Below are 24,508 nucleotides of genomic sequence, written 5' to 3' on the forward strand. Positions count from 1 at the left end.
GACAGGGAATGCCATGGTCCTGCAATGACCCGCCTACAACACATCACAGATCAGAGAGCAAACACCGTGCTCCTGCAATGACCCACCTAGACCACCTCACAGATCAGACAGCAAACACCAGGCTCCTGCAATGTCCCACCTACACCAGCTCACAGATCAGACAGCAAACACCAGGCTCCTGCAATGTCCCACCTACACCACCTCACAGATCAGAGAGCAAACACCATGCTCCTGCAATGTCCCACGTACACCTCCTCACAGATCAGAGAGCAAACATCAGGCTCCTGCAATGTCCCACCTACAACACCACACAGATCAGAGAGCAAACACCAGGCTCCTGCAATGTCCCACCTACACCACCACACAGATCAGACAGCAAACACCAGGCATCTGCAATGTCCCACCTACAACACCTCCCAGATCAGACGGCAAACGCCATGGTCCTGCAATGTCTCACCTACACCAGCTCACAGATCAGACAGCAAACACCAGGCTCCTGCAATGTCCCACCTACACCACATCACAGATCAGAGAGCAAACACCATGCTCCTGCAATGTCCAACGTACACCTCCTCACAGATCAGAGAGCAAACATCAGGCTCCTGCAATGTCCCACCTACACCACCACACAGATCAGAGAGCAAACACCAGGCTCCTGCAATGTCCCACCTACACCACCACACAGATCAGACAGCAAACACCAGGCATCTGCAATGTCCCACCTACAACACATCCCAGATCAGAAAGCAAACGCCATGGTCCTGCAATGTCTCACCTACACCAGCTCACAGATCAGACAGCAAACACCAGGCTCCTGCAATGTCCCACCTACACCACCTCACAGATCAGAGAGCAAACACCATGCTCCTGCAATGTCCCACGTACACCTCCTCACAGATCAGAGAGCAAACATCAGGCTCCTGCAATGTCCCACCTACACCACCACACAGATCAGACAGCAAACACCAGGCTCCTGCAATGTCCCACCTACACCACCACACAGATCAGACAGCAAACACCAGGCATCTGCAATGTCCCACCTACAGCACCTCCCAGATCAGAAAGCAAACACCATGCTCCTGCAATGTCCCACGTACACCTCCTCACAGATCAGAGAGCAAACATCAGGCTCCTGCAATGTCCCACCTACATCACCTCACAGATCAGACAGCAAACACCAGGCTCCTGCAATGTCCCACCTACACCACATCACAGATCAGACGGCAAACGCCATGGTCCTGCACTGTCCCACATACACCACCTCACAGATCAGACAGCAAACGCCATGGTCCTGCAATGTCCCATCTACACCACCTCACAGATCAGAGAACAAACACCAGGCTCCTGCAAAGTCCCATCTACGCCACTTCACAGAGCAGACAGGGAACTCCATGCTCCTGCAATGTCCCACCTACACCGCTTTACAGATCAGAGAGCAAACACCGTGATCCTGTAATGACCCACCTAGACCACCACACAGATCAGAGAGCAAACACCAGGCTCCTGCAATGTCCCACCTACACCAACTCACAGATCAGAGAGCAAAAACCAAAATTCTGCAATGTCCCAACAACACCACCTCAGAGATCAGAGAGACAACACCATTCTATTGCAATGTCCCACCTACACCACCTCACAGATCAGACAGCAGACACCTTTCTCCTGCAATGTCCCACCTCCACCACCTCACAGATCAGAGAGCAAACACCAGGCTCAAGCAATGTCCCACCTACACCACCTCACAGATCAGAGAGCAAACACCATGCCCCTGCAATGTCCCACCTACGCCACCTCACAGATCAGAGTTCAACACCACGTCCTACAATATCCCAGCTATATCACCTCACAGGTCAGAGAGCAAACACCAGGTTCCTGCAATGTCCCACCTACACCAATCACAGATCAGAGAACAAACACCAGGCTCCTGCAAAGTCCCACCTACACCACCTCACAGATCAGACAGCAAACGCCATGATCCTGCAATGTCCCACCTACACCACCTCACAGATCAGAGAACAAACACCAGGCTCCTGCAATGTCCCACCTATACCACCTCACAGATCAGAGAGCAAACACCATGCTCCTGCAATGTCCCACCTACACCACATCACAGATCAGAGAACAAACACCAGGCTCCTGCAATATCCCAACTACACCACCTCACAGATCAGACAGCAAACACCATGCTCCTGCAATATCCCACCTACACGACCTCACAGATCAGAGAACAAACACCAGGCTCCTGCAATGACCCACCTACACCACCTCACAGATCAGAGAGCAAACACCAGGCTCCTGCAATGTCCCACCTACAACGCCTCACAGATCAGAGAGCAAACACCATGATCCTGCAATGTCCCAACTACACCACCTCGCAGATCAGAGAGTAAGCACCAGGCTCCTGCAATGTCCCACCTACAACACCTCATAGATCAGAGAGCAAACACCATGCTCCTGCAATGTCCCACCTACACCACCTCACAGAACAGACAACAAACACCATGCTCCTGCAATGTCCCACCTACACCAACTCACAGATCAGAGAACAAACATCAGGCTCCTGCAATGTCCCATCTACGCCACCTCACAGATCAGACAGGGAATGCCATGCTCCTGCAATGTCCCACCTACAACGTCTTACAGATCAGAGAGCAAACACCAGGCTCCTGCAATGTCCCACCTACACCACATCACAGATGAGACAGCAAACACCATGCTCCGCAAGTGTCCCAACTACACCACCTCAAAGATCAGACAGCAAACGCTTTGGTCCTGCAATGTCCCACATACACCACCTCACAGATCAGAGAGCAAACACCATGCTCCTGCAATGTCCCACTTACACCACATCACAGATCAGACAGCAAACACCATGCTCCTGCAATGTCCCACCTACACCACATCACAGATCAGAAAGTAAACACCATGCTCCTGCAATATCCCAACTACACCACCTCACAGATCAGAGAACAAACACCAGGCTCCTGCAATGTCCCAGTTACATCACCTCACAGGTCAGAGAGCAAACACCAGGCTCCTGCAACGTCTCACCTACACCACCACACAGATCAGAGAGCAAACACCATGCTCCTGCATTGCCCCACCTACACCACATCACAGATCAGAGAGCAAACACCAGGCTCCTGCAATGTCCCATCTACACCACATCACAGATCAGAGAGCAAACACCATGCTCCTGCAATGTCCCACCTACACCACCTCACAGAACAGACAACAAACACCATGCTCCTGCAATGTCCCACCTACACCAACTCACAGATCAGAGAACAAACATCAGGCTCCTGCAATGTCCCATCTACGCCACCTCACAGATCAGACAGGGAATGCCATGCTCCTGCAATGTCCCACCTACACCGCCTTACAGATCAGAGAGCAAACACCATGCTCCTGCAATGTCCCACCTACACCACATCACAGATGAGACAGCAAACACCATGCTCCGCAAGTGTCCCAACTACACCACCTCAAAGATCAGACAGCAAACGCTTTGGTCCTGCAATGTCCCACATACACCACCTCACAGATCAGAGAGCAAACACCAGGCTCCTGCAATGTCCCACCTACACCACCACACAGATCAGACAGCAAACACCAGGCATCTGCAATGTCCCACCTACAACACCTCCCAGATCAGAAAGCAAACACCATGCTCCTGCAATGTCCCACGTACACCTCCTCACAGATCAGAGAGCAAACATCAGGCTCCTGCAATGTCCCACCTACATCACCTCACAGATCAGACAGCAAACACCAGGCTCCTGCAATGTCCCACCTACACCACATCACAGATCAGACGGCAAACGCCATGGTCCTGCAATGTCCCACATACACCACCTCACAGATCAGACAGCAAACGCCATGGTCCTGCAATGTCCCATCTACACCACCTCACAGATCAGAGAACAAACACCAGGCTCCTGCAAAGTCCCATCTACGCCACTTCACAGAGCAGACAGGGAACGCCATGCTCCTGCAATGTCCCACCTACACCGCTTTACAGATCAGAGAGCAAACACCGTGATCCTGTAATGACCCACCTAGACCACCACACAGATCAGAGAGCAAACACCATGCTCTTGCAATATCCCAACTACACCACCTCACAGATCAGAGAGCAAACACCAGGCTCCTGCAATGTCCCACCTACACCAACTCACAGATCAGAGAGCAAAAACCAAAATTCTGCAATGTCCCAACAACACCACCTCAGAGATCAGAGAGACAACACCATTCTCCTGCAATGTCACACCTACACCACCTCACAGATCAGACAGCAGACACCTTTCTCCTGCAATGTCCCACCTCCACCACCTCACAGATCAGAGAGCAAACACCAGGCTCAAGCAATGTCCCACCTACACCACCTCACAGATCAGAGATAAACACCAGGTCCTACAATATCCCAGCTATATCACCTCACAGGTCAGAGAGCAAACACCAGGTTCCTGCAATGTCCCACCTACACCAATCACAGATCAGAGAACAAACACCAGGCTCCTGCAAAGTCCCACCTACACCACCTCACAGATCAGACAGCAAACACCATGCTCCTGCAATATCCCACCTACACGACCTCACAGATCAGAGAACAAACACCAGGCTCCTGCAATGTCCCACCTACGCCACCTCACAGATCAGACAGGGAACGCCATGCCCCTGCAATGTCCCACCTACACCGCCATCACAGATCAGAGAACAAACACCAGGCTCCTGCAATGTCCCACCTACGCCACCTCACAGATCAGACAGGGAACGCCATGCCCCTGCAATGTCCCACCTACACCGCCTTACAGATCAGAGAGCAAACACCAGGCTCCTGCAATGACCCACCTACACCACCTCATAGATCAGAGAGCAAACACCAGGCTCCTGCAATGTCCCACCTACAACGCCTCACAGATCAGAGAGCAAACACCATGATCCTGCAATGTCCCAACTACACCACCTCGCAGATCAGAGAGTAAGCACCAGGCTCCTGCAATGTCCCACCTATAACACCTCACAGATCAGAGAACAAACATCAGGCTCCTGCAATGTCACACCTACACCACCTCACAGATCAGACAGTAAACACCGTGCTCCTGCAATATCCCACCTAGACCACCTCACAGATCAGAGAACAAACACCATGCTCCTGCAATGTCCCACCTACACCACATCACAGATGAGACAGCAAACACCATGCTCCGCAAGTGTCCCAACTACACCACCTCAAAGATCAGACAGCAAACGCCTTGGTCCTGCAATGTCCCACCTACACCACATCACAGATCAGACAGCAAACACCATGCTCCTGCAATGTCCCACCTACACCACCTCACAGATCAGAGAACAAACACCAGGCTCCTGCAATGTCCCACCTATACCACCTCACAGATCAGACAGGGAATGCCATGGTCCTGCAATGTCCCACCTACACCGCCTTACAGATCAGAGAGCAAACACCATGATCCTGCAATGTCCCACCTACACCACCTCACAGATCAGAGAACAAACACCAGGCTCCTGCAATGTCCCACTATACCACCTCACAGATCAGAGAGCAAACACCATGCTCCAGCAATGTCCCACCTACACCACATCACAGATCAGAGAACAAACACCAGGCTCCTGCAATATCCCAACCAAACCACCTCACAGATCAGACAGCAAACACCATGCTCCTGCAATATCCCACCTACGCCACCTCACAGATCAGACAGGGACGCCATGCTCCTGCAATGTCCCACCTACACCGCCTTACAGATCAGAGAGCAAACACCAGGCTCCTGCAATGACCCACCTAGACCACCTCACAGATCAGAGAGCAAACACCAGGCTCCTGCAATGTCCCACATGCACCAACACACAGATCAGAGGGCACTCACCATGCTCCTGCAATGTCCCACCTACACCACCTCACAGATCAGAGACCAAACACCATGCTCCTGCAATTCTCCTCCTACACCACCTCACATTATAGAGAGCAAACACCAGGCTCCTGCAATGTCCCACCTACACCACCTCACAGATCAGACAGCAAACACCATGATCCTGCAATGTCCCACTTACACCACCTCACAGATCAGAGAACAAACACCAGGCACCTGCAATGTCCCACCTATACCACCTCACAGATCAGGGAGCAAACACCAGGCTCCTGCAATGTCACACCTGCACCACATCACAGATCAGACAGTAAACACCATGCTCCTACAATATCCCACCTATACCACCTCACAGATCAGAGAGCAAACACCAGGCTCCTGCAATGTCCCACCTACACCACCTCACAGATCAGACAGTAAACACCTGGCACCTGCCATGTCCCACCTACACTACCTCACAGATCAGAGAGCAAACACCAGTCTCCTGCAATGACCCACCTACACCACCTCACAGATCAGAGACCAAACACCATGCTCCTGCAATGTCCCACCTACACCACCTCACAGATCAGAGAGCAAACACCATGCCCCTGCAATGTCCCACCTACACCACCTCACGGATCAGACACCAAACACCAGGCTCCTGCAATGTCCCATCTACACCATGTCACAGATCAGACACCAAACACCATGCTCCTGCAATGTCCCACCTACTCCACCTCACAGATCAGAGAGCAAACACCAGGCTCCTGCAATGTCCCACCTACTCCACCTCACAGATCAGAGTGCAAACACCATGCTCCTGCAATTCCTGCCATCACCACCAGGGAGTTTATAGGAACCAGTGTGGTTCTACTTTAAAATGGCTGGATAGAAACCCTTTTATACAGACCACCCTCCACATCTGAAGTAGCGATATACACAGGCGTCGCAGGGGATCTGTCTCTCTCGTGGGCTCTCTGTCTCTGCATCAACTCCTTCGGTCATTTTAAACACCTTAGTTAGATCACCTTTTAATTTCCTATGGGAAAAAGGCAGGACAGTGGAGTTGAGGATTATCGGATCAGCCATGAACTTGTTGAGTGGCAGAGCAGATTTGATGGGCCAAATGGTCTATTTCTGCCCCACTTCTTATAGTCTTATTGTCTTACACTACACACAAGAGAAGGAGCGCAACTTTGTGACATCAATCATTATATTTCTACATTTCATAGAATTGAAACCTCAGAAAACAGACCATTCAGCCGAACTGGTCCATGTTGGTGTTTATGCTTCACACAAGCCACCTCCCACCTCTCTTCATCTAACCTCATCAAGTTATCTATCTATCCCCTTCTCTCTCAACTATTTAACCAGCTTCCCCTTAAAAGCATCTATAAAATACTATTCTCCTCACTACTCCCTGAGTTTTACCTTTTCCCCACTCTCTGGGTACAGAAGTTGCTCCTGAATTCCCTATTAGATTTATTAGGAACTTATATTTATGACCCTTGTTTTAGTCTTGCCCGCATTGGAAACATCTTCTCCATGTCTACTCAATCAAACGCCTTCGTAATTTTAAAAAACACTTGTGGATCATCCCCTAGGGTTGCCAAATGTGATTAAATGTATTCCTGGAGGTTTTATCACATGTCCTGTCCCCACGGTCCAGCCATTAATCGGCCAAACACATCCATCCTTGTGACGCACTGCCCTCCTGCACCATTTGGAAAGCACAAAGACTCATTATCCAGCTGGATGATACTTGACTATCAGCCAAACAGCCATTTTTTTCTCCATTTTCTATATTTTTATACCTGGCAAAGGGAAATGTTCAAAGAAAATGTACAAAAAGAAAACAATTTTGTTTTTAATGCCCCGGTGATTTTTCTCCAGCTGTGGGGAGATTGATCTTCAATTCCTGGGTGCTCCAGGCCAATCCTGGAGGGTTGGCAACCCTTGTCACCCTCCAGCTGTCTCTACTCCAGTGAAAACAATCCCAGCCTGCTCAGTCTTTCAACCCGGCTGGTCTAATAACACAGAGATCGCGAGTTTGAACCCAAATGAATGTAAGAGATTGTGGGGGGGATAGTAGAATATAAGGCCAGTCGAGCCTACTCGACCATTCAATACAATCATGGCTGATCTTCTGCCTCAACTCCATTATAACTCCCACTCCCCGTATCCCTTGATTCTCTGAGAGACCAAAATTCCGTCCATCTCAACCTTTATTATTTTCGGCAATGGAGCATCTATTGGGGTAGAGAATTCCAACCCTTTGGGTGAAGAAATTCCTCCTCATCTCAGTCCTAAATGATCGGCCCCTTAACCTGAGACTGTTCCACCTCCCCCCACCAACCCCCCCCCCCCACCCAATCCTAGAGTCCGCAGCCAGGGGAAACAATCACCCAGGGTCTCCCCTGTCAAGCTCCTTCAGAATCTTGAATGGTTCAATGAGGTCGTTCTAAAGATCCCAATATGACAGTCTGGAAATTGGAAATCAGTTTTGAAAATCTGGCATTAAACAAGCTTCTATGGGAAAAAGTGACCACAAAGCTGTCGGATTGCTATAAAAACTTCCCAGCTTCCTTCACGGCAGGGAAACTCTGAGCCGAATGGACAATAAATGTCACTTTAACCGGCATCGTAAGGAAGAATTAAAAACAAAACGGGCCATTAAACAGCAGGAAGTAAAGTTGAGAGCAATACGTGCAGGATTCTACGATTCAGCCCTGGGCACCGAGAGTATAGGTACAATGTGTTCTTTGTTAATGAGGGAGTGAGTGCCATTGACACTCAGTCCCACTCACCTTCACACAGTAAGCAATCTTCCAGCCTTCTGATCAAAACTTCAAGCGGCCTTCCAAATCTTGCTCCTGCTGCCCAGGCAGTAACTGGTCTGATGAGCCGAAGGTGGAGGGGGAATTATTTGCCACAGGCAGGGCAGGAAAGACCCATGTCCATCTCTGTGAGCTTACCTCAACCTGAGTGATCGGACAGGGTGCTGCAATTTACATCGGCACATTCAGTTTGGCAAAAAGGCAAATTCCCATCCTATGCCGGATGTAAGGCAGAGAAACAGGCCATTCGGCCCAACCAGTCCATGCTGGTGTTCATGCTCCCCTTGAGCCTTCTCCCATCTTTTCTCATCTCTATTCCCTTCTCCCTCGTATTTGTCAGCTTCCCCTTAAATCTATCAATAACACGGTTGACTCTTTGATGCCCTCTGAACAAGGGCTGTTAGGGGCAGGCAATAAATGCTGGCCTAGCCAACGACACCCATATCCCATGAACAAATGAAAATAAATTCACTTCAACTGCTCCCTGTGAAAGCGAATTCCACATTCTCAGCATTCTCTGGGTGTAGAAGCTTCTTCATATTGCATTTCTTTGCGACTACCGCATGTCAATGGCCTCTAATTAGGCTCTTTCCCACAAGAGGAAAGATTCTGCATCCACTGGATCAAAAACTTTCAGGTCACCCTTCAGCCTTCTTTTCTCAAGAGGGAAGAGACCCTGCCTGTCAGTACTTTCCAGACAATACTCCTGGTGTTGTACTTGAAAATCTTCTCTGCACCCTCTCCAGTGCCTCTATATCCTTCCGGTAATACGGCAGCCAGAACTGCGTGCAGCACTCTAAATGTGGTCTAGCCAAGGTACAATAACGATTTAGCATAACTTCCCAGCTGTCATATCCCTCTAAAAATAAAACCCTAGCGCTCGCTTTGCTTCTTTATAACCTAACCTGTGGCACAACTTTGAGTGATTGATGCATTTGTACTCCGAAATGCTTTTGTTCCTCTACCCCGTCTAGACTTACAACTTCCAAGTTTTTTCTTATTTATTCTTTCATGGGATGTGTGCGTCGCTGGCGAGGCCAGCATTTGTTTCCCATTCCTAACTGCTCTCGAATTGCGAGGCTCGCTGGGCCATTTCAGAGGGCAATTAAGAGTCAACCACATTGCTGTGGGTCTGGAGTCACATGTAGGCCCAGACCAGGTAAGGACGGCAGATTTTCTCGATGACCTTGGCGGGCGTCCTCTGGCCAGTGGAGCCTGTGCTGGCCCCTCCTGGGAGAGAGCGGCCAGTGCCACGGCTGACTTCTCCCCAGTCAACGCAACCTCATCAGATGCGACAATCACTGGTGGAGGGGCGGAGGAGCTGCTGCCGTCATCCAGAGTGCCCTGAGAGGAGACTGCAGAGATGACAAGCAGCTCATGCGTCAACGTGAGACCGCTCTGGACCTCCCTGTTCACTATTGATGGATGGGCACGTAGCTGGGATACTGGGTGCCTCATCCATCTCCCACACTGGTACTGACCACCTGAGGCCATTGCCTGTGTGACGGCTCACAGGTCCAAGCGCAACCCCAGGAACCCCTGATTCTGTTCTTGGAGCTGCCTCTCCATGTGAGTCACCACTCTCTCAATGGAGGAGGCAGTGCGCTCGGCCTTGAGGGTCAACACAGTGCTCACACTTCACGTGGACTCCTCAGTGGAAATCATGGCACGCATACCCTCATGGATCTCCACCAGATCCTCCCACACGTCCAGCATCTGCCACCTAATGAACGACTCCAGAGGCTTATCACCTGCCTTTGACTGAACATCATCCTCTGACAGATGGCACCCTGGGCACACTCTGCCTCTGCCTGCTTCTCAAGTGAGTGTGAAGTGCCCTCACCAATGTGCACTGAGATACTAACTGCCGATCTAATAAGACCATAAGACCATAAGATATAGGAGCAGAAATTAGGCCATTCGGCCCATCGAGTCTGCTCCGCCATTCAATCATGGCTGATAAGTTTCTCAACCTCATTCTCCTGCCTTCTCCCCATAGCCTTTGATCCCCTTACCAATCAAGAACCTATCTATCTTGGTCTTAAATACACTCAGTGACCTGGCCTCCACAGCCTTCTGTGGCAATGGATTCCATAGATTCACCACTCTCTGGCTAAAGAAGTTTCTCCTCATCTCTGTTCTAAAAGGTCTTCCCTTTACTCTGAGGCTGTGCCCTCAGGTCCTAGTCTCTCCTACTAATGGAAACATCTTCCCCACGTCCACTCTATCCAGGCCTTTCAGTATTCTGTAAGTTTCAATCAGATCCCCCCTCATCCTTCTAAACTCCATCAAGTATAGACCCAGAGTCCTCAAACATTCCTCATATGTTAAGCCTTTCATTCCTGGGATCGTTCTTGTGAACGTCCTTTGAACCATTCCAGGCCCAGAACATCCTTCCTGAGATAATGCCCACCGAAGCACTGATATCTGCGCTAATGCCTGGTTCAGAGAGTGGGTGTGACGCAGGTGCAAATGAAGCCTGGTGGTCCTCCGGCGTCAGGGGTGGCTCTTTGGAGTCCACAGAGCGAACGCCCGCTGGTGAATCTGAGGGAGAACAAGAACATATCATTAGTTAAATTCATCACACTGTCACTGTGCATGCCAGGCACCCTGGTGAGACAATGGAGATCTGCACCATGGTGCCATCGTCTTTCAATGATCAATGGGGACTCCAGGTTTGAGGCTCCCATCAATGGTGCACAAGAATGGTTGCACAATCCGAAAGTCTCACCTCTGTGCACTGCGCTCTTACCTTCATCTGGCACCCCCGCCTCTCCATACCTGGTTACACGTGGAGCCTGCTGGCTCTCCAGCTCCAGGGCATCTTGCTCGAACCTGCTGAGCAACAGGAGGTTGGGCTGCCCTCCACCTGTATGTGCCCTCTCTACTTGGTTATGGCTTGCCTTCTCCTGAAAGAACAGAGAAGCATTGATTAGTCCACTCTCTACCTGAAGTGCCATTGCAGTCTGGCCAACCCCAGCTGAGGAACACCTTGCAGGGCACATTCAAGTCGTGGCCCTCAAGCCGCAAGGCACTCAGTCCAAGCTGCCAGGGCTCACCCCCTTGGCCAGCTCCAGTGTCACTGACAGTTGGCACCCAGACTCCAGCACCCCTGAGATCCACAAGGCAACAGACCACACCTTAACACTTCTGCACACTGACCCAAGCCAACATGGTACTTACTCTTCTTGAGCGCAGCAGATCATTGAACCCTTCCAGCACTACCCCCATGTGCGCCGCACCACATTACGGCTGCTCACCAATGCTGCAACCTCTTCCCATGCCCTTTTTGTGAGGTGCAGTGGCCTCCTCCTCCCATTTCTGGGAACAAGGGTGTCCCTCCTGGCAGCCACCTCTCCAGGAGGGCAGCGAGGCACTCGTCGGAAAAGCAGGGGAGCCGAGTTGCCCACCCGCCTGCCATGTTCAGCTGTACTGGACTCCATTACTTTGGTTTGGGAACGCAGAGGACAGGTCCTTCCATAGCAGCCTTCCAGGGGCTGCCTGGGCCATTTTTAAACAGACCTCCAGGTCGCCATTAGACCTTCCTAACCAGTGCGGAGCTGCATTCACGCAAGGCAGGCCTTAATTGGCTCACAAGCGTGAAATTGCAGTGGGGGGGGGGGGGGCAATCGCTGGCAGGGGACTATGACCCAGCCCCTCACAGGCCCGCCCATCATACCCACCCAATGACCTCAAAATCCTGACCTAGCTTTCAATTCCAGACTTTATTCATTGAATTGAAATTCCACTAGACACCATGGTGGGATGTGAACCCATGTCCCCAGACCGTTAGCCTGGGCCTTTGGATTACTAGCCCAGTGACATTACCGATATGCCACATGCTCCCCTTGATGTGATTATGCAAACTCATTATCCTTCGGCTCTATTAATCGTGCAACCCAACACCAGGCAAACATCCCACCATTCCTTTCGGGATCTTGCTTTGTGCACATGGGATGCCAGTTTTCTCCATCCTAGGACTCTGACTACACTTTAAAAGCACTGAAATGCCATTTGAGCCATCCTGAGATGTGAAAGGTAGTATCACAATGCTGAGAAATGTTTGAGGCAAATAGCATAGACACATTTTACAAGAATTTAGGTAAGTACGTGAGAGAGAAAGGAAGAGAAGGTTATGCTGGTAGGGTGAGATTAAGTAAATAGAGGGTGCTGGGTGGGGGGAAGGGGGTGGGTGTTGCTGCTGGGGACCTCATGTGTTTCAGACACTCCAGCATGGACCAGTTGAGCCCAATGGCCTGTCTCCATACTGTCAACTCCATGTAATTCATCGCGGTCAATCCAAGCTGTTTTTGATGCTATTCGGAGTGTTCCTGAGGCTGAGATGTGGCAGCATGTTAATCAAGTTCCAGCTCCCATTCCAGCTCGGAGATCATTCCAGCTTTGAGTGGGGCTGAAACAGTTAAATGTGCTTCAGGCACAGAGCCCATTTGTGGCTGTAAATAATTAGTAACGTTCAGGCAAAAACCAGAACAGGGAAGTGACGCCACAAAGTGCGCATGAGATTGGAATTGACTGAAAGGCAACGTAGATCCCAGGCAGAGCCCTGAGAATGTCAAGAACTGAGCAAGCTGCAATATCTGGGAGCTGCTGATTGGACTGTGCTAGCTCAGTCCCCCCACGACTTTAAGGACGTTTATTTAAACTGTGCAGGAAGTTGCTGAGAGGAGAATAAGAGGGGGCCAGCCAAAGGGAGAGGAATTGAGAGGGAGCAGCAGCAACAAGAACAAGAACCTAAAGCAAGGCTTTGGGATTTGATCGAGTAACAGATTGGAGATGTGCAAAGGGCTTGCTACACTGCCAGCCTCATGTTTGGAAAGGTATCTTTTCACTTCTGCACCATAATCCAGTGCCTCTATACCCTTTCTGTAATATTGAGCCTGAACCATGCGCAGTTGACTGTTCTTGAAAAATGTCAGCTTGTCTCAGTAGCAGAGTTGCATGTTACCATGGGTCCTTGTTTAGTGTTAATGGGCTCACTGGTTGTACCCTGCGGCCAGAACAGGTGAAAAGTGGGCATGATGACAAGATAGGCTGAATGGTCTCTTTTTGTTGTGTAAATGTTTCTACAGAGATGCCAGATAAATACTTATTGTTAGTATTTGAACGTTGCTGGAACGAGAGGCACGTTGCTGAAGCTTTTCATCTTGCACTCATCAGGACAAATGCAAGAATGCCAAATTTCAAAACAACCACAACAATTTATACTAGAGGAGAAAAAGGGTGCTGTTTGGTTTGCAGGCCAACCCTAAATGGCCGAGGTATTGCCATGGAGAAAGCAACGCGGAACTATACACTCCTCAGGCTCCTGGGTAATTCAAAAACAGTACAAGGTTTGAACTACCCCATTGGAGTATAAATTGTTGTGATTGTTTGAAATTTGGTACTCTTGTGTTTGTCCTGATGAGTGCAAGATGAAAAGTCTTGACAACATGTCTTTATTTTCAGCAAGATTCAAGTTCTGTACTACCAAGCGACTCGTTCTAAGTACTTAAAATATTTATTATAAACTCTTATTTTCCAATCTTTTACCCTCCTCCTTCCAATACCACCGCTCCTCACCCAATACCACCCTGGCTGAGATCAGTTAGTCAGCCCTAAAACTAGCTTGAGCCAGGATTGATCTTAGTGCCTTCCTAAGTAAAATGTCTTCTGTGATTGTAATGGTAAAATGAGATCTCCATGATGTGTAGATGGGACAAGGGGAGCTGAACTGGCCGCTGGCTTAGACTAACATTCATCCTTTTAATTTTCCAGAGCAAAAGAGGTTGGCACTCGACTGAGTATCCTGCTGCTGAAATCAGAGTCCAGTGTATCCAGGAGCGAGAGGAAAACCAGGATCCCAGGGTAAGTCCAGTAATGGGAGGGCGCCAAGTGGGAATGTGTGACTAGAACACGGTGTGAATAACATGCGAGGTGGAGTGTAGCTGGAGTCACGATGTATAGTCAGTTTACTAAGTCTCCTCATAAACCCCAACAGGCCCTAATTCACTGAGGCAACAGCAATTTATCCAATTCCCAGTCAACTTCAACCATGCCCCTTCATTAATCACACCCCAAACTGTGGTCACACCCCCAAATTACTAACCATACCTGCAAATAACTAGTCACACCCTCAAATAATGATTTACACCCTCAACTAACCAGTCACACCCTCAAATAATGAGTCACACCCTCAAATAACTAGTCACACCCTCAAATAATAATTCACACCCTCAAATAACTAGTCACACCCTCGAATAATGAGTCACAACCTCAAATAATGAGTCACACCCTCGAATAACTAGACGCATCCCCAAATAACAAGTCACACCCTCAAATAACAAGTCACACCTTCAAATAACTAGTCACACCCTCAAATAACTAGTCACATCCCCAAATAACTAGTCACACCCCGGAATAACTAGTCACACCATCAAATAATGAGTCACATCCTCAAATAACTAACCGCATCCTCAAATAACTAGTCACACCCTCGAATAACTAGTCACATCCCCAAATAACTAGTCACACCCCGGAATAACTAGTCACACCATCAAATAATGAGTCACATCCTCAAATAACTAACCGCATCCTCAAATAACTAGTCACACCCTCGAATAACTAGACGCATCCCCAAATAACTAGTCACATCCCAAATAACAAGTCACACCTTCAAATAACTAGTCACACCCTCAAATAACAAGTCACACCCTCAAATAACAAGTCACACCTTCAAGTAACTAGTCACACCCCCAAATAACTAGTCACACCCCCAAATAACTAGTCACATCCCCAAATAACTAGTCACACCCTCAAATAACTAGTCACACCCCCAAATAACAAGTCACACCCCCAAATAACTAGTCACATCCCCAAATAACTAGTCACACCCCCAAATAACTAGTCACATCCCCAAATAACTAGTCACACCCTCAAATAACTAGTCACACCTTCAAATAACTAGTCACATCCCCAAATAACTAGTCACACCCCCAAATAACTAGTCACATCCCCAAATAACTAGTCACACCCTCAAATAACTAGTCACACCTTCAAATAACTAGTCACATCCCCAAATAACTAGTCACACCCTCAAATAACTAGTCACATCCCCAAATAACTAGTCACACCCTCAAATAACTAGTCACACCTTCAAATAACTAGTCACATCCCCAAATAACTAGTCACACCCTCAAATAACTAGTCACACCTTCAAATAACTAGTCACATCCCCAAATAACTAGTCACACCCTCAAATAACTAGTCACACCCTCGAATAACTAGTCACACCCTCAAATAACTAGTCACATCCCCAAATAACTAGTCACACCCTCGAATAACTAGTCACACCATCAAATAACTAGTCACACCCCCAAATAACTAGTCACATCCCCAAATAACTAGTCACATCCCCAAATAACAAGTCACACCTTCAAATAACTAGTCACACCCCCAAATAACTAGTCACATCCCCAAATAACTAGTCACATCCCCAAATAACTAGCCACACCCTCAATTAACAAGTCACACACTCTATAACTAGCCGCATCCTAAAATAACTAGCCACATCCCCAAATAATTGTAGCCACACCTTCCAACCAACTGTAACCACACCCCTAAGCATTTTTACCACACACCCAAACATCAGTAAACACTCTTAAATATCTATAACCACACCCCCAATGCAACAGATAACCCCACCCTCTAAAATGTATAGCATCTATCAGCTTTTTGCCACCTGTTTGTTTGCCTCGGTGTCCATTATTGTCCGAATCTGCCTCTGTGTAGGTCTCGTCAACATTAGAGGCGCGAGATTGTTGTTTCGATCGTCGATAATTTGGATAAAACAATCCCGTTTGATTTTTGCAGTAGAAGCCACGCAGACGAAGCTCCTAAATGGGGAGGATCGCTGGACACCCTGCTGGAACACAAACGTAAGTGTGAAAGGAAGAAAGGTTTGTTTTTGTACAGCGGCTGGTAACATCTCTGAGAAACATCCTGCCACACGGTGAACTGCACTGCAGGGCGGGCACAAGCAGCCATTCCACGCACAGCGGGATCCAAAAAATGGTAGTGAGATGAATAACCAGTCAGTCCACCTTTTGGTAGCATTGGTTAAGGGTTTGTCATTGGGGATCCTTAACACCCCCAAGCATAATATTTTCACAACCAGTAAACAACAGTGTTCAAATACATTTATATTGAAACACAATTTTTAAGGGCCCTATGATATTTCTGTTGGGCTGATATCAACAGTGTCCTGAAGATTAATCTTTTAAATACATGCAAATTCCTGAAGCATTGTTGAGCTATAATGGGAGATTGTAGAGGGACCAAAAAATTAAATGCACAGACAGTGTGTGCAGTGACTAGGGTTGTATAGGTTGCAATGAGGGACTGTATGTGCAAGTACAGTGGTAGCATTGCAGCTCTGGCATGTGCTCTGTGATTTTTTTTTATTTGTTCATGGGATGTGGGTGTCACTGGCTGGGCCAGCAATTTATTGCCCTTGAGAACTGAGAGACTTGCTAGGCCATTTCAGAGTCAACCACATTGCTGTGAATCTGAAGTCACATGTAGGCCAGACCAGGTAAGGACAGCAGATTTCCTTCCCTAAAGGGGATTAGTGAACCAGATGAGTTTTTGTGACAATTGACATGGTCATCATTAAACTTTTAATTCCAGATTTTTTAATTGGATTCAAATTTTACTAGCTACTGTGGTGGGATTTGAACCCAGGCCCCCAGGGTCTCTGGCATACTGATCCACTGATAATACCACGATACCACCACCTCCCCAATAGTCACGAGACTGGGAACGGAAGAGTCATTCACATTGGCGCAAAGGCCAAATCTCTCTGAAGAAGAGCCATATGGGCGCGAAACATTAACTCAGTTTCTCTCACCACAGGCGCTGCCAGACCTGCTGCTCTTTCCCAGCACTTTCTGTTTTTATTTCAGATTTCCAGCATCTGCAGTATTTTGTTTTTAGCTCTGACCAGTTCTCTCTGTCTGCTTCCAGGCGGTGTGGCTGCGTTCCGCTCCTTCCTCCGCTCCGAGTTCAGCGAGGAGAACATCGACTTCTGGCTAGCCTGTGAGGAATACAAGAACACAAAGACCAGCTCCAAGCTCACACTCAAGGCCCAGAAGATTTACGATGAGTTCGTCAGGGTCCAGGCCCCAAAAGAGGTAGGTTTTCCCCTCTCAATACCGTGTATTCTCCAGGCTTCAGTTTTTTTTTTGTTGCTCTGCCATTGGCTGAAAGTGAGTCGGGGGTCAAGGGGGATGGGCTGGGGGGAGGTCTGGAGGGTTGAGGTGTATTGGAATTAGTGAGAAGCTGAGGGAGAGTCAGGTGGTGACTGAGGGTTCAGAGGGGGCTGAAAGGTGGGGGTGGGGTCAGGGGAGAATGGGAGGGCGGGAAGATCTGTACCTCACTGGGGTGGGGGGAGTCTCATCCTCACGTTGAAATCCTTCAATGGCTTTTCCGTTCCCGATGTCTGTTCCTGCACTGTTGGGAATGCCATTTTTCGGATGGAACGTTACGCTGAGGCTTGTCTCAGGGTAGACAAGAACAGGGGAGTTCTCCTTTGTGTCCTGGCCAATACTTACCCCTTAGCCAACACTGTTGAAACAGCTTATCTGGTCATTTATCCACCATATTTGTGGGAGCTTGCTGTGTGCAAATTTCCCACATTACAACAGCAAGTACCGTTAGTTATATTAATTATACTGTTAGGGTTGAATTTTGGTTTTGGGGATGGGAGACAGGAACTGGAACAGTTTCCGAGTCCTGAACACACCTCTGAGGGGAAACAGTCATTTGTGGAGATTTTGACTGGGTTGTCCCCTTAATTGACATGGAGACAGGTTCCCTCTCCAATTAAAGGATGACTCAAATATGGAGGGCCAATCAGAGACCTGCCAGCTTGACAGGAGCAGTAAAGGGGAAGTAACTGAGAGGGTTTCAACAAGAAAATGCCCTCTCAGCCACTTGTTAAAAAAATTGAATAAAAAGTGCAGTAAGCAGCCAGGTCACCACGATTCGGGGAGGAGGGGGTGAGCCCATTATAGGGCGGCCTTTGCCTGCAACCCTACCCAGGGAAGCAGGGAGGGCCTCTGGGCCTACCTGCAGGGCTGGTGCCCCTGACCTGCCTCTAGTTGTCTGCCTCTAAGCAGTTGCACTGCAACCCGTCGCATAAAGAAACCGGAAACCAGCTGGAAAATGCCTACCTTCACAAGGCTCTTCATGAGCCTAACTCCCTGCCTCCCTGTGGGCAGGCAGCCTTCCCAGACCCTGAACCCGCTCTGGCCAAAATGGCCACTGACCGGAGCAGGGTTGCGGAACAGGCCAGCGTCGTAATTTCTGGGCCCCATCCACCTCCGTTCCCAACTCAGTGGGGCCTGCGAGTTCTGGCCACAGGCCCTGAAAAACATGGAGTCGACTGCCTCCATGGGAGGGCCGTGAAGGGAGGAGCTGGTGAGCAGAACACTGATTGTCTCCTTGTTGGCTCTTTTCAGGTGAATCTCGACTCGCACAGCAGAGAGAGTGTCCACACGAACATGACCAACCCGAGCCTCTCCTGCTTCGACCCGGCCCAGAAGAGGATCTATGGCATCATGGAGAAAGACTCCTTCCCTCGTTTCCTGAAATCTCAGTTCTATCTCGGCTTGTTCAAGCAGGCTTAGAGGGAGAAAGATGTATGCCTGAGAAAGGAAGAGGAATCACAGAGAGGTCTGGAGACTGTTGCTTAGTAAATCATCAAGCCAACCTCTGGATACCTGGGTCCGGAACTTTTATTCCTCAGGCTTTTGCCTTCAGCTGGTTAACTGACTGAGAAAGCCATCTTGGTCAAACTCATTTTTATCGAATTTTAGTGAGCAGTGAAGATTCCAGCTGTGATAATGAGACATGTCCTGCAGATATAGTCCAGCAACAGTCACAGCCTTCAGGGTAGATAGGGTAATAATCTGGTGACAGTGTGGGGGGATAATAGCTATCAAACACCCATGGGCCTTGGGTGGGGAACCTCTTATATTTGCTGCCCTCCAGCCTGTTCCTTGGGCTGGAGACATGTTTCTCTAAACAACGTAAAGGTCAGACCCATGGCAGAGGTACTTCCATTGTCAAGACTCACAGGAGGAGGAGTTGGCCATTCAGCTCCTCAAGGTTGTTTCATAGTCAACATTGAGAGGTTAAATCAATCCTTCCCAAATTTTACTCTGGTGTGACCACATTTTAATGCTTATGCCTTCATGTTAAGGTGTGGGCTGTTCCCTTGTGGACCTCAGGGATGCTAGAGTCTGGGTGCCAACTGTCAGTGACACTGGAGCAGGCCAAGGGGGTGAGCCCTGGCAGCTTGGACTGAGTGCCTTGCAGCTCGAGGGCCACGACTTGGATGTGCCCTGCAAGGTGTTCTCCAGAGTGAAAATTGAGATCGGGCTGGGTGGAGGGAGAATCAGAGAGCTCTTGAGAGCTGTTGATTGTGGGGAGGTTAGCTGTTGAGCGGGGTGAGGGCAGAGAGTAAGTTGTTGAGCGGGGAGTGGGTTAAAACTGCTGGGTTTACCCTGAAAAAAGCAAAGTCCCACCTTTTTACAGGCAGTGATTGTGCAATCAGGCCTCAGAGAACAGGCGATTAACAAATCCCACCAACACAAAAATAAACAAACATTTAAAATCTCAGTCCAACTCCACAGCTGCCATTGTTGGCTCAGAGCATGCGACCTCAAACTCTTATCCCGTGACCCCACCAGGGGTTGTGGCCCACAGTTTGGGGACCCCTGGATTCGTCTTCTCAATCTAAAGGCGCCAATCAGGTCATTGTCTCTCTTTCTCTCTCTCTCTTTCTCTCTCGACCTCAATTTTTGTTCAGCCCTTATAACAATATGTGATATTGGGACTACAGTCCCACTATTTTAAATGTAACATAGACAATGTAATCTTCTGTTAAAGCATCAAAGTGCATCCTGTTAGCTTCCCCCATCATTCTATCCATTAGGTTGTGTTTAAAGTGTCAGTTTTGGCTCAGTAATAGGTTACGATCTCAATTCCCTCTCCAGAATCTTAAGCATATGACCTGGGTTGACAGTCTAGTGCAGTGCTAAGGTGGTCGGGGTGGAGGTGGTTGTGGCACTGTTGGAGGTGCCATCTTTCAGGTGAGATGTTAAACCCTCTTGGTTGTATGTAAAAGATCTGCAAGCACTATTTTGAAGAGCAGGGAAGTTCTCCCTGGAGTCCTGGGTCAACATTTATCCCTCAACCAAAATCACAAAAACTGACTCTGCTGTTTGTGGGAGCTTGCTGTGCGCAGATTGACTGCTCTCACTTCCTACATTAACAATGACTACAGTTCAAAAGCTGTGAAGGGCTTAGTGGCATCCTAAGAATGTGAATGGTTCTCTATCAATGCAGCTTCCTTTCATGTCTCTTCCTTCAGGTGCCATGCCCTAAGAAGGTTCAACCATGGACATTCATTGAATTGGTCCACAATTACACTTAGCAAAGTACTGCAGCGGTTTGCCCTTGGCTTCTGCAGGCTCTGGCTGACTAGGACGCTCTCACTGCCTGCCATCAGGCATATTGGAAGATATATAAGCTGATAGTCAGCTAGCTTGGCCACATTATGAACACACCTTCCATGGCCATCAAACAGGACTTGAACCTCAAGTATCTGGCACAGAGACGAGGATGCTACCACTGTGTCACCTGTCTTGTCTGTGCATCTGAATTGCTGCAAAGGAGTTATCTGTAAAGGTATTGGTGACTCACTAATACCTTATTACTTTTAAATTGCTGCTCAGAATCAGTCTGAGAACAGATACTTGTGTAGAAGTTTTCTGTAATTCTCTTTGCCACTGGTCTTGGGTTTTTTTTTAATTGTTTCATGAGAAGATGTGGGGGTCACTGGCAAGCCCAGCATTGGTTGCCCATCCCCACTTGCCCTTGAGCTGAGCCATTCAGAGGGCAGTTAAGAATCCAGTCCATAGTCACATGTAGGCCAGTCCAGGTAAGGATGGCAGAGTCCCTTCCTCAAACAGTAATGAGGGGAGATGGTGATGCAGTGGTAACATTACTGGCCTAGAAATCCAGAGGCCCTGGTTAATGCTATGGGGAATAGGGGTTCAAATCCCACTGTGAAGTTATCATTGATTGTTATAAAAACCCATTTTGTTCACTAATGCCCTTTAGGGAAGGAAATCTGCCGTCCTTACCTGGTCTGGGCCTACATGTGACTCCAGGCCCACAGCAATGTGGTTGACTCTTAACTGCCCTCTGAAATGGCCCAGCAAGGCTACTCAGCTCAAGGGCAATTAAGGATAGGCAACGAATGCTGGACTTGCCATATCCCATGTAAGAATATTAAAAATGTGACTAAATAATATACTATTTTTGTGATGTTGAATGACGGCGAGGGATAATTCCCCTCCACTTCTTCAAAATAGTGCCATGGGATCTTTTACACGCACCTGAGCAGGCAGAATGTCCCATCGGAAAAACGGCATCTCTGACAGTGTAGCGCTCCCTCAGTCCTGCACTGAAGTGTCAGCCTTGACTTTTATTCTCAAGCCATCATGTGAGACTTGAACTGAGAGTCTTGTAATTCAGAGGCAAGAGTGCGACCAACTGAGCCACTGCTATCATTGTGTGAGCTACTCTGAAAAATCCTTGACGTCACAATTGCATCTCGCCAGCACCTTATAATGAATGGCCAGTGATAAGATGTGGGCGAGGTTCCCTATTCACGAGCAGGCAGCTGGTTCTATTTTAACCTGCCTTCGGTGTGGGGAAACATCAGGAATATCTGATCTTTGTTAGAGGATATGCCCTCTCACTGCCAACCAGTCAACCAGACATCTGTCAGCTCCTTAAATCAAATCACTTCCATCTTGTATAAGAAATCGCACATTGCATTAATATATTAAAGATTAAAATGTATTTTTCTGTATTTCCTGTGCGGCTTAGAGAGGTGGTTGGTGATGATTAAAGGTGCACTTTTAAGTTTTAATATTTGAAAGATGTTGGCCCACATTGGGGGACACTCTACCCCCACCCTACCCTGTTCCTCACCTGTGAGTGGCAGTGCCCATCCTGCCAGGAATTCTGATCTGATTCCCACCCAACACTCAGGCATTAGCTCTGTTCCTGTGCCCCACTGTACTGGCTGATTGATGCATGGGTGCATCAGGATAAGTAGCTAACCAGCAACGCTAGTGAGTCTTTAGCAGTACTGCAGCTTTTTATGCTTTAAGTTCCAATTCAGCCTTACAAAGTTATGATCAGCAATATAAACTAGCCCACAGTTAATGGGTTGGTGGGAAATTTTTTTGCCTACTATTTAAAAGAGCTATTGACCAGGTTTTGTTCTGACTTATTCCTGGAGATTTGATCATATGTTATATGGGCACAAGACATTTACGCATTGCTTGTAAGGGTTACTGCATTTATTTTAAATTAGCATCTCTTACCAGCCCCCGAATAAAATATTTGACTTTCTCTTTGATAATGAGGTGATCAACGTAATTTGCAAATCAATTAACGATTCATGGATAGGTAATTTTCAAATGAAACCTACCCCTGTGATGTATCAAAGAAAGGAAGACTTGCATTTATATAGCACTTTTCACAACCGCTGCACAACTTTACAGCCCATCACTTTTCAAAGTGTAGTCACTGTTGTAATGTGAGAAATGTAGCAGCCAACTTGCACACAACCAGATCTCACAAACACCAATAATGACCAGATAATCTGTTTTTATGATGTTGGGCAAGGGAGGCATCAACATTGGCCAGGACACCAGGGAGTACCCCCGCCCCCCCTGCTCTTCTTTGAAACAGTGCCCTGGGATCTTTTATATTCCACGTGAGACAGCAGACAAGGCCTCAGTTTAATGTCTCATCTGAAAGGCTGCACCTCCAAGATTGCAGCACTCCTGCACTGTGGCGTGTCAGCCTTTAAGTACAGGTTCTGGAGTTGGACACGTGCCCAGAACCTTGTGGCTCAGATGTGGATGTGTTATCCACGGAACCACAGCTGATGCACGACAGCATCTTTCAGATGTTATCTGCCCACCCAGGCAGACGTATAAGATCCCACGGTCACTAATTCGAAGGGGAGCAGGGGAGTTCTTCCTGGTGTCCTAGCCAACAATTTCCCCATAACCAACAAGTCATATGGGCCTCACTGTTGTTTCCGAGATTGTGCTGTGTTAAAATATCCCTTTTGTGTTACTGTGCAAGAGTATTCCATTGTCTGTGTAGCAATTTGAGAACGCGCGGTGATGTGAAGGGTTCTACCTAACAGCAAGTTCATCCCATGTTTCCCCAGTTGGAACAAGCGTAGTCAATTTCTTTCACAGAATTCAGGAGAATGGCTTGGATAAGTTACGTCCTTCTCCCACCATGTCCATTTCCACTGGGAAAGACCAGCAGTACGTTTATAAAACCACAATTGGGTCCTACAGCCAGTGACAAAGACAAAAATATCTGGTAAAACTCAACAGGCCTGACAGCATCTGCGGAGAGGAACACAGTTAACGTTCTGAATCCGTATGACTCTTCATCAGAACTAAGGAAGAATAGAAAAGAGGTGAAATATAAGCTGGTTTAAGGTGGGGGGGGATAGGTAGAGCTGGATAGAGGGCCAGTGATAGGTGGAGATAGCCAAAAGATGTCATAGACAAAAGGACAAAGAGGTGCTGAAGGTGGTGATATTATCTGAGGAATGTGCTAATTAAGGGTAGAAAGCAGGACAAGCAAGGTACAGATAGCCCTAGTGCGGGTGGGGTGGGGGGAAGGGATCGAAAT

General features: G+C 48.3%; 1 protein-coding gene across 2 annotated transcripts; it reads left to right on the plus strand.

The window, feature by feature from the left end:
* Positions 1 to 13,285: 13,285 nt before the first annotated feature.
* LOC121271384 (regulator of G-protein signaling 4-like) lies at positions 13,286 to 20,392 on the plus strand. 2 transcript variants are annotated; one of them, XM_041177359.1, is made up of 5 exons: positions 13,286 to 13,545; positions 14,483 to 14,572; positions 16,580 to 16,641; positions 17,729 to 17,895; positions 19,225 to 20,392. In XM_041177359.1, exons 1-5 carry the CDS (start codon positions 13,502 to 13,504, stop codon positions 19,390 to 19,392), a joined length of 531 nt encoding a protein of 176 aa, XP_041033293.1. In that variant the 5' UTR covers positions 13,286 to 13,501; the 3' UTR covers positions 19,393 to 20,392. The 2 variants fall into 2 exon arrangements, with proteins under 2 accessions (XP_041033293.1, XP_041033292.1); XM_041177358.1 differs by having other exon boundaries at positions 13,288 to 13,545; positions 16,577 to 16,641.
* The last annotated feature ends 4,116 nt before the right edge of the window (positions 20,393 to 24,508 follow it).

The sequence above is a fragment of the Carcharodon carcharias genome, chromosome 30 (genome assembly GCF_017639515.1).
Source record: "Carcharodon carcharias isolate sCarCar2 chromosome 30, sCarCar2.pri, whole genome shotgun sequence".
NCBI classification, from domain to species: domain Eukaryota; kingdom Metazoa; phylum Chordata; class Chondrichthyes; order Lamniformes; family Lamnidae; genus Carcharodon; species Carcharodon carcharias.